This window comes from Grammomys surdaster, unplaced genomic scaffold, assembly GCF_004785775.1.
Source record: "Grammomys surdaster isolate TR1022 unplaced genomic scaffold, NIH_TR_1.0 97, whole genome shotgun sequence".
In the NCBI taxonomy this organism is placed as follows: domain Eukaryota; kingdom Metazoa; phylum Chordata; class Mammalia; order Rodentia; family Muridae; genus Grammomys; species Grammomys surdaster.
This window is the reverse complement of record NW_021604576.1, coordinates 19,473,885-19,485,256: the sequence shown is the minus strand read 5'-3', so window position 1 is coordinate 19,485,256 and position 11,372 is coordinate 19,473,885. Positions and strand designations below refer to the sequence as shown.

At 37.9% G+C, this 11,372-nt stretch overlaps 1 protein-coding gene across 4 annotated transcripts in view; it reads left to right on the top strand.

Moving 5' to 3' along the window:
* Window positions 1–9,088, top strand: part of Spaca1 (sperm acrosome associated 1) — a 19,440-nt gene extending 10,352 nt beyond the window's left edge. For 2 of the 4 annotated variants that reach the window (XM_028781342.1, XM_028781324.1), the window contains exons 6-7: window positions 4,379–4,499; window positions 5,003–5,159. In XM_028781342.1, the coding sequence (XP_028637175.1) occupies window positions 4,379–4,499; window positions 5,003–5,159 (278 nt within the window). Of the gene's footprint in view, window positions 1–4,378; window positions 4,500–5,002; window positions 5,243–9,084 lie in introns of those variants that run through there. The other 2 variants (XM_028781350.1, XM_028781334.1) reach the window with 2 other exon arrangements.
* The last annotated feature ends 2,284 nt before the right edge of the window (window positions 9,089–11,372 follow it).

The window sequence follows — 11,372 nt, the reverse complement described above, 5'->3', positions numbered from 1 at the left end:
TGCTTTGCTTTGCTTTGCTTTGCTTTGCTTTGCTTTGCTTTGCTTTGCTTTGCTTTGCTTTGCTTATACCCCAAACTTACACTCCAAACTTCAGGAACATCAAAACTACCTAAAGTGATTTTTAAAACACAGATCTCAGCCAGCACCACCCTAAAGCTTCTGACTCAGTAGATCAATATGGATCTGGCACATGCATTACAGGAAGCTGTTTCTTTAAAAACCCAGTCCTAGAGCTAGAGATGGCTCTGGCAAGGGCACTGACTGCTCTTCCATAGGTCCTGAGTACAATTCCCAGTAATCATCTGGCAGCTCACAACAGTCTTTAACTGGATGCAATGCGCTCTTCTGGTGTACAGACATACGTGCAAACAAAGCACTCCTATACATCAATAAATGAATCTTTAAGCAAAAGAGTTCACCATTAAAAAAGTAACTAGACCTTCAACTTGAAATATATTAGTGCTTTATTTCCACTATGAAAGTGAAGATACACAAATGGATTGTCATGCATGATTATGAAAAAAAAATATAATTAAGACTTAAAAAATCAGAGCATTTTTTAAGAGTTATCCATTTGACGTTTGTGTGTGTGTGTGTATGTGTGTGTGTGTGTGTGTGTGTGTGTGTGTATTGAGATAGGATTTCTCTAGGTAGCCTTAACAAGTCTGGCCTTGAACTCATCTGCTCATCTCTGCTTCTTCCTAAGTGCTGGTGTTAAAGGTGTGATGTGCTATCATGGCTGGCTTTAAATTATGGTTTTGATAATTCAGTGTTAAAGTTCTTGCTCTAGCTCTGAACATGACTTTGCATATTAGAAATTGTTTTCCTATGAAATGTTAAATGATAAACTATGTCTGTATTCATTAAGCTTAACCTACAGCATCGTATTTCCTTTGATTTAGTTTCTCTTAACCATCTTTATTGTTGCTCTCTTTGTTGGTAGGAGTATTTGACAACTCACTTGTGTTAAGATTCTCTAGAGAACAGAAGTGATAGCATAAGTATTAAGGGGGATTTATTAGAGTGGTTTGCTGGCTATGGTTCAGATAGCCCAACAATGGCAGTCTCCCTATGGAAAGCCAAGAATGCATTACTTATTAGGTCCATGAGGCTGGATTCCTCAGCTGACCTTCCAACAAAATCGGAGTCTTTAAGAAATAGGTTCTAATACCAGCAAAGCCGTGCCTTAGCATCAGGCTAGATGAACATGCCAGCAAGAGCGAGGACAAGCAGGCAAAAGCTTCCTTCTTCCATATCATTTTATGTGGCCTGCCACCAGAAGGTGTGGTCCAGATTTAGGATGAGTCTTTCCATCTCAAATGATCCAATCAAGAAAATTCTCTCACAAGTGTGCTCATCTGCTTGGCTTTTAGTTGACTTTAGATGTAGTCAAGATGAGATCCAAATTAGCCATTATATCATTAAATATTCTAGAGCTCTTATTCCCAGAGAAGTGTCTTCATATATAAATCTTCTAGAAGTGGTAGGTAACTTTGAGGGAGTCTGTGCATTTCCTGAAGCTATTTCTAAGCCTAAAAAAGGTTTTCTTGCAGTCTGGAGACCATGCCATGAAGTATCTATCCTTCATGAAATGAAAATAAGCTACAAAGGGTTTTAAAGAGGTTTAAAAATAAATGTTTACTAGTTAAACTTTCTTGATGTGATTTCATAAATGCAAACATTTATGAGGTAAAAGATAACCATTATGTTGAGACATCATCAGTAAGATAATTTCAGTAGCAAGTAACAACTAAGAAAAGCAAAAGAAGATGAAAAAATTGGAGGACCAGCAAACTTTATTAATATTCTCAACTTGCCATAGCTTATGATACAGTTGGTGTCTATGCCATTTGGGACTTGGTCTTCACTGCCTCACCCCTAATAGGAACTTTTTAGTAGTTAGCACTTTTCACAATTAGGAACATTATCTGCAAGTATGTAAGCTAAGAGAGCACAGACTCCAAATTCTTGTCCTTTATTGAGACAATGTTGATTTTTTTTCCTCTTGAAGCAACCCAGGGATGGTGAATTACCTCTGCCACTTAGTACATGCACACTTAATCAACAAAATGTCAGAATATTTCAGTAACTATGACAATTGGCACACCCAGGCCCCAGACATTTTGCTTGTTTCTACATCAAATAAATACTTTTGTTGCAAATAATTGGTACTCTACAGTATTGGAATGAATCAAATATAAAATAGAAATATCTTTAGGATGGTTGTAGCTAATGAAAAATTCTGCCAGATATAATGGTGTATGCCTTTAATCCCAGCATTGAGAGGTAGAGGCAAGCAGATCTCGGAGTTCTAGGCCAGCTTGTTCTATATAGTTAGTTCCAGAACAGCGAGAGCAACATAGAGAAATTCTGTCCCAGAGGGGGTTGGTAGTGGTGCGGAGAGACAGAGACAGACAGACACAGAAGCAGGGGAGAGGAAAAAGAGAAAAATTCTCTTTCCTGTTTGTTTTTTTCTCCTGTATCATATTTCCACTCACAATTATTGTCTTCCATAATTAAACATTGTTTTGGGGGATTTAATTGTGTGCCCCTAAGATATGTTGATCTCCTAGCTTTCTCAGTACTTAGATTGTAAATATACAAAGAGGTCAGTAAAGATGAAATTATGACTGGTATCCTGTAATGAATCAAATATAAAATAGGAATATCTTTAGGATGGATGTAGCTAATTAAAAACTCTGCCAGATGTAATGGTGTATGCCTTTAATCCCTGCATTGAGAGGCAGAGGCAAGCAGAACTTTGGAAAGAGGAGGGAGAAAGGGAAGAAGAAAGAGAAGGAGAATTAAAATAAGGGAAGGGGCAGTAAAGGAAGAAGGAAGAGAAATGAGAGAGGCGGGGGGGGGGTAGGGGGAGAGGGGACAAGCACATGAAAGTAGATCCAGGCTGGGCTACCAAAAGCTGAGAAGATGGCAACCCCAGACTCACTGGGCCCCACAATACACTTTTAAATTATTTATAGCATCCAAAATATGAAACAAATTTGTGTTGTTAAGTCACCCAATCTATGGTACTTTGTTTTGGTAGTGATAAGCTGCATTTATTTAAAACATTAAGCATTGAAACTCAACCCATTTTTCATTTATTTTAATTGCATTAAAATTTTATTAGAAAAATTCAAGAGAAAATTCAGCTTTCTTATGAAACTTAGATTATACAGGTGGTTCATGTGGACCCTGCAAGATGACTACTCTTCAGGAATGGAAATCTTTATACTCTTTACTCTCCATCCTCTCTCGGCTGATGTTGGGTGCTAGTGAACGAAATCAGATGAATTTTGCGTTTTCCTTCAGAACCTACTCCTAAACATTGTCTCTCTTTTAAAGTCTCCCACTTACACAAATCTGAAATCCTTAATTTTTTTCAATCTGACAATGCTGGAATACAAATATAAATGCACCTTTGTGATTGTGCATAGGACTGTTTAAAGGGGGTCACTAAAGTACATCTATACTGTATGACTAATGATAAAAACAGGTTATAGTCCACAGCATTATGAGGATAAGAACAAACCAGGAGGTTGCCATGCAGAGATCACTCCTCACAGAGTGGTATGTAGTAAAGTTAAAATGGTAAAATAGTCAAATCATAGTTTATACAAATAGACCTCTCTGGTCTCTGGTTTACTCACCTGTATAATACAGCATTTGGTCATATGGCCCTTTTCTGTATGGATTATTTTTGTGTGTTTTAGAATTTGGGGAACAAAAGAACCATTGGGAAGCTATGACTTTCACAAAATATCCCTGATACATGCTGTCTCATCACCAGCCTGTGGAATAGCGATGCTGGCACACGTCTGCAAACTAGCTCTGCCTCCTCAACAGCCTGACAGCAGAAAGAGAATGTCTGACTTGCGAGTAGTGTGTGAGAACAATGAGTGTCAACCCCAAGCTTATATTTAAAAAATAGGGGTAAATCAGAATTCTAGGCATAAAATTTAAGTCTATGAAGTTTTAAAGAGGAAATGGGAGAAAGTCTGCATGATTTAGTAATAGGCGTCTTAGGGTTTTTAGATATGACTCAGAATGATCACCATAAAAAGTAACATTGAATAAATCAGACCGAATCAAAATTAAAATCTTTAGCTTTCCGAAATAAGTCACTTGATAAATAAATAGGCAGTCTGAAATCCAAAGAAATCCAAGAAATATAGCCAGGATGGTCAGTTTGAGAAAGTCCTCTCCCAGTTTGTTAGGTAACTAAGTATACCCCTACCCTGTTGCCAAGAATTGCTCCTTTATGTATCTCAGAAAGTGAGAATATATCCAGAAAATTACCTTACAGGAATGGCCCATTTAGATAGTCATCCCCACTTGCTTCTGGTGGCATCCATCACTGGATGTTTCTCTGCTTTAGAATTGCAGATGAGAAGATCCAGCAGACCAGACACCGATGCAGTCTTAGTTTTCGTGCTGACCATAGGAGTCATTATCTGCATATTTGTGATCTTCGTGTTGATTTTCATCATCATAAATTGGTAGGTGAAAGGCTGGGATGTGCTGTCACCTTGATGATTGACATCTTCCTCAATCCCCAAGCATTTTCAGTGAAGCTCCGACCATTGCCCCACTGTCTCCTGTATGTACCTGATGCTCTCCTTTCAGGCTATCCCATCTTGTACATGTATGCTTTTAAAAACAACATGATGCTCTTCCCAGGCATGGGAGAGCTTCAGATAAGCATTTTATAATTTTACAAGGCAGCTGTTTTAACGATTTTTTAAAACGTGAATACTTTTGCTGCTTAACTGTAGCTCTCACTGCCTTAAAACCTGGTTATTGTAACCTCCTAATTGCCTTAGAAACAAACCCTGACCATATGTATGTTATACCTGACAAATCTGAGGGATCGTCAGTGATGGTGCAGCTGGCTTATTCTAAGTGGACTTAAGATTTGAGTAGAAAGCACTTCTATAGAACGGAAATACAAACACAAACTTCGTTAAGTTTAGTTTTTCTTCCTATGTTTTTATTTCACCAGGGCGGCAGTGAAATCCTTCTGGGGGGCAAAAGCCTCAACAACTGAGATACAGTCCGAGCTGAGCTCTATGAGGTACAAAGATTCGACATCTCTTGACCAGTCACCAGCAGATATACCTGTACATGAAGATGATGCTTTGAGTGAATGGAATGAATGATGTATGGATGACATATGAGAAACCAGAAACCATTAGAGCATATCAGATTCATTATTATGAAAATAAAATATATACTGAAATTTTTTCAATGATCTTGGATTGACTCTACCTCAGTGATGGGAATGCAGTGTGAAGACAGCTGAACATTCCCTTTTAATAGTTCTTGGTAGTTACTGTTTCAGATAATGTCTTAGGGACATATAAATAAATGTATATACAAGTAGCTTTTGATCTCTTTGGTCACTTGTGAGGTCATTTACCTTTTCTGTCCTAAATAAGAAAAATAGAATACAGAAGTTGCCTTGGATAGTAAGGTTTCTCACGCTAGGGAGGACCAGGTTGAACCACTAAGGTAATCATACTTTATAATCTGCAGGGCATGTGACATATAAGATATCATTTGTAAAACAGAAGGCAGTGATAATAATCAATAGTTGGTGACTGTGGTATGCACTGCTTAAACCAGTTTACATACATTAGATAACTGAATTGTATTTGTGCAAAAGAAATACAGATAAAGAACTAGACAAGCATTTGGAGGTAACTGAAGAAGGACATGAGTTTGAAAACTTGTACTTCTCATAGAAAGTGAGAGTTAGGGACTCTAGAGTGACCATTAACAAGTACCTCGTTGACCTTAGTACAATGCAGGTGATAATGGAAACACCATCATTTTGTGTTAAACCTCTCTGCAACACAGTTCAGCCAGCCAACAGACAAAATGGGAAAGCATCAAGGATTATACTCATTAGGCTTTTCCAGCAATCTGTTTTTAAGAATACATTTAATTCATTTTGTTTAGATGGATTCTGTGGCAAGTTCATTGCTGTTATTTTAGCATTTATGGTATATGCTGGGCAGAAGACATTATAAGTGGGTATTTATGGTATACCTTGCTCTAACAAACAGAACAAATATATTATAAAGTTAACCTATTGAATTTCTGTTACACAGCAGTTTTATCTGAAAGAAGTAATGATCAACTGGTTAGAAAATTATTTTTATCTGTTGCGGGAATTCCATTGGAGACCTCGAGTAAAAAAAGATTGTTTGCAACATAATCTTTTAAAAGAAAATTTTATAACACCTGCCTCAGACAAATGTTAAACACTCAGCCTTCCAGTTCTATTTCTGACTTATATGATCATACACCTTTAGTAAAGAGTGTAAAAACTACTACTTCTGAGTAGTAATTATGTTAATCTTTGTTTTTAAAGCCAGAATGGCAGTAGGTCCCATGGATCTTTCAGTGGACTTTAGAGTTCTGATATTGAACAAGGCTAGTGCAAAGTACTATTCATGGACTACATCTGACTGCCTACTTTCCACCAGGCATGTGTTAGGACAGTATTTGCTTACTTTTTATGGTTGAATGGAGCAATGTGCCTAGTTATGGCCAGTAAGTTATCAGCCCAAATTCCAGAGTTCTGGGGAGACTGGAACACTGACCTGGGAAAGCATTCAGAACTCTGCTGACATGGGTTTCAGTGAGAGGAGGACTATGTGACAAATGATCTTTAGTCAGCCAACAGTAGATACCATACATTATACCTCACTATTTTAAACAATGAGGTTTACACATTATTTGATACATTAGTTAATACTAAAACTATTCTAGTTGACATATGTCTTCTTTAAAATAATTTGAGGAACCTTCTTTACTCAGGACTTACCAACCTCTCGAGTCAGGGCATTGGTGAACTATTTCTCCAATAATGGAACAAAACTTAAACCATGAACATATGTAGACAGTACTGTACACTTTCAAGCAAAGCTGTCCTGATTGTCCTGTGTGAGGAGCCAGGGGTCAGTGAGTGAGTCATTCATAATGTATCACACACAGCCAGTCAGCAGTTGGCATTGACAATGGTATCACTTCATATACATCTGCAGTATTTAAGCCTACTCTTGTGTTTGAATGAAAATGGTCCCAATAGATTCATGGTAGTAGCACTGTTTGGGGAGGTTGGCCTTTAAGGGTACTTAGACTCACCCTATTTCCTCCTTGCAGTAGTATGAAGCTGAGATGTGATCAGCCAGTCAGCTCTCTGCTCCAACCACCTGATACAATGCCCTCCCCACCATTGTGGACTAACCCTCTGGAGCTGAAAGCTCAGATAAACCCTTTCTTAGCCTGTGTTTTATCACAATACAAAAGTAACAAATAAAATGGGCTTTCTTGAAGTCACCCTACTCCAGTAACTACTTTTACTAGGGGTTGATACTGTCACCTTATAGTAAGCTAATGCATAGATTGCAATGACGTAGTGATTAAATCCAAGTCACCAATAATGCACTGATATCTCTTATGGAAAGAAATAAAAGTGTTTCCCGTTGGAGTTGTATAACCAAGAATATGAGTCCAGATTTGAATTTTCTACTTCATGCTCCCTGTGTCTTCCATGCTCTGTCTGTTGCATGTCCTGAATGTCTGTTGCATTTGCCTGAAGGCAGTCTTGTGAATGTTGGTCCCTATTTCTCTGTGTGTCTATCCCTGTGAGCATCTGTCTTTTGGGTTAGCTGTTTGTCTTAAAGTGTGAATGGTGTCTGTATCTGTAAGTGGTTTGAACAGTGTAGGTAGCATCCCATGGGGGTAGGAATGGGATACTTTACAGAAATCTTCAACCAAGTTTTACAAGGGGTTCAGTCACTAGACCCAGTTGATCCAGATAACAAACATCATTGTTTATCAACCAGTTACCATAAGCAGTTGATTCTAACCTTTATAGTAGATTTTTCAATATCTATATCTGCTGCTTTCAGCAAATAGTACACATGCATTATTGTGGGTCATAGGCATAGAAGAGCACATAATTTAAGATTACAGCTATACACTATCTTAGGTTCTAAATGTTGATTACTTGGGGAATCCAAGGAAATTAAGGTTGTATTTTTCCCCCTCATTGTTCTCTAAAAGGCAGTTTAAACAAAGCTTGAATGCACACTAGGCTAGCCCAGTCCTGTCATAAGTGACTTCAAGGTGTATTATCAGCTTTGGCCGTGAAGTCCAGCAAAATTTCCGGTCTCTTAGAATGCAAGAGATATTTTTTGAGTAGTACATTGTCACAGGTTAAAATAATTAGCACAGTTTATATGAAATTAGTAATGCATCAGGGAGTTCTCTCTTTTGAATGCCAAGTCATTGGTCGCTGCCTTGTATCATAGGATTTTTAAATAGTGTTCAAAATAACACCCTATTCCCAGAGACAATCCTTTTCTGATTCAATAAACATTGAATAATGTGTGTGTGTGTGTGTGTGTGTGTGAAAACCCCCAAAATGATAAGATCATTCTTCTCTTGGACTTCATCATTTACCTAAGTCCTATATATACTACCAGTAGTGAATATATTGTACTATAGACTATACTGTTGTCAATTCATTTAAGGAAGCCTGAAAATTTTATGAAGAAATAGTAGGTGAAGACATTTAAAAAATCTTCATGAAGTCAGTTTCACCTTGGTTAAAGGAGAGAAAGCCTAGGCAGAGGAAAGAGCAAGTCTGAATACTTTTGAGTCAGGAAGATGCATACTGTGTCTAGAGAGAAGGCTAATGGAGCCAGTATATAGAAAGAAGAACAGGCTAGTGGAGGATGTGGCCGAGGCAGGTGAGATCACACATGTATGCAACATTCATTATGTATGCATAATGAAAACATTGTGTAGTACAAAATAGTATATGTCAGTGGCTAAGAATACATGCCAAGGGTTAAATCTCCAGAATGTCTGCTATACCACAATTAGCCATGCCATTTTGGAATTTATTTCTATTGGTCTTTTAGCAAATTGCTGATCCTTACTGCAATATGGTAGTATATGCATCGACCTAACCTGGGTTCTTTTAAGTCCTTCTGGAAATGCAAAATCCTTATCAGTGAGAACTTTGTTTTCTTCCATAATGATTCCCAATTCATTCTCTAGTTGCAGGTAAGAACAAGACAAGGATATTTAGAGTTGCTCAGAATAGCCATGGTTGGTGGAGATGCCTCTAGGTCAGCATTCAGTGATAAGGTGATTGGAAGGCATAGGCTATATTTCTCTATAATATGGGCAATACATGGAATGAAGCAGATGGTGTAACATCCTGTAACATCCAGCCTTCTTCGGTTCACAAAATAATGCTTTTAAGTCAATCAAGTGGATCTTACATAATTTTTGTTTCCTGTGTTTTAAAATTAAAGTGATTTTTCTATGTTGGATCTGTTTTGTACTATAACATGTTTCTTCAGTTATTTTTTGATATTTTATGAAGGGCTGCCATTTTGGAATTTATCACCCTTCTGTGAATTAGGTTTTAAGGCTTATGCCATTTTATTATCATTTATTACTTATGTGATCATTGCATGAGAGAAAACTGTTTTTTGACTGTTTCTGACTCTTGTTGAAGAGCTAAGTTAGTCTTTGAGCATGGTAGGAGAGAGAACTGTTTCTGACTCCTGTTGTAGAACGAAGTTAGATTTTGACCATCTAAGTCATCCCATCCTGTTTCACTTTTCAGTCTCTTCACTGGCTTCTCTCTCTAGCTCTGTACTTCAAGTGTGCCAAACGTTACCACCAACACTGTCACTCTTTCCTACTATTCAGACTGTTTGCCACACTCCCCTTTACCTTAACTCTCCCAAATCTCTGCACGACTTTGCATCTGTTTGCCACTTTTCTGTGTTCTCCTGAAGCCCCTATCCTTACTCCTTCCTCTGGAGTCTTTATCCATCATCCTTAGGCTCTCAGAACCTTAGGACATCATCCTACATGATCCTGTTCTCCAGACATTCCCACGCATACACATCAGCACAGCCCCTATTCCCAGGATATGTACTTCTTGGTTTCCTAACTCAATAACTGCACGCTGCACAGTGCTTCCCCCAGAGTATACAAAAAAAAATGTGCCCTGCACAGTGTTCTTTCCTGTCTGTCTCTAGGGCTTTATACTGTTTGTTTTGGAAGGACATGATTTCATTACTGTCAGGTGATTTCTCTTCCTTAGAGAACACATATTGGTGTTACCTTGGGGTACTGTATACTGATACAGTTGTTGCAATAGCTCTCTGGTGAGAGGGCTTAAACCTAACCCATTTGTCTGAAAAATTTTTGAGTTATGTCTCAGTAATTCTTGTAAGAAAGCCATATTTATTTTTTGAAGGATAAGGGGAGATTAATATACACAAGTGAAGCTGTATTGTTTCTGTTGTCCTCCATATACAATTTTCACAGAAAAAAACATATATATGAGTGACTGAAACATTCAGTAGGCATATGGTTAGATCAGTGTAAACTTTTGAAATCTGCATTCTTCAAAAAGAATCCTACTATCATTGTAGAAAGCAACAGCCAGCACTACCACCTATGAACTTTTCTCGCACCAGCTTTGCTATCTGATACCTGCATAAGTCCTTCATTCTGGGTGAAAAATACACTATTGATTAAAGGTTAATGACAGGTAATCATATATGCAGAAATATATGGGCAGCTGTGAAGAATAATAGGCTAGCACATATGTCTATAAAGTATGACTTAATACTTTAAATAATTGCTGAATTTTCTTCATAATAGAAAACTTTAATATCTGTTATTTATTCTACAAAGTGTAGAATTTGAATATCTTTGTAAGCACTTCTTTTAAATGGCAAGGAAAATCATCTCACTTTGCTTTTCAGTAGGAGTCAGAAACAGTCAAGGACAAGTCGTTGTCTGTAATATGAACAACTTTATCACAGTTAATAAAATGGCACATGAATCTTGGGGCCAAATTTTATTTAACTTTATAGTTGCTTTTTCTCTCATCTGTTTCCATGTCAGCTGGTTCCTATTTATACTAGAGGGGTTCCAAATCCCCCTTGTATTCCAGTAGTGCTGTTTTCATCTCCTTCTCTGCCATCCCTTTCCCATGGTTTAGCTTTTTCAGATACTTCTATTACCTCCAACTCATATTGGACCCTAGAGCTTCAGTTCTGCATTTCTGGTGTTCTTCATTAATGTCCCACTATCATTTCAGAGTGCAGAACACTGGAGAGCCCTTCCCAGTGGTGGTATCATTCCTTACAGCAAAAAGGCTAAAAAACGTTATCTCAGCTTTCTCTTTGCCCTGAAGGTTAGATAGACTGTGGGCTTCCATCTGATTCCTGTGCTAAAGCTGTCACTGTAAGAAAGAGGGCAGTGATGAGATGAGGGATCCCCAAATAGCCACTTGGACAAGAGTGGATGCCCATCCCAGGCCA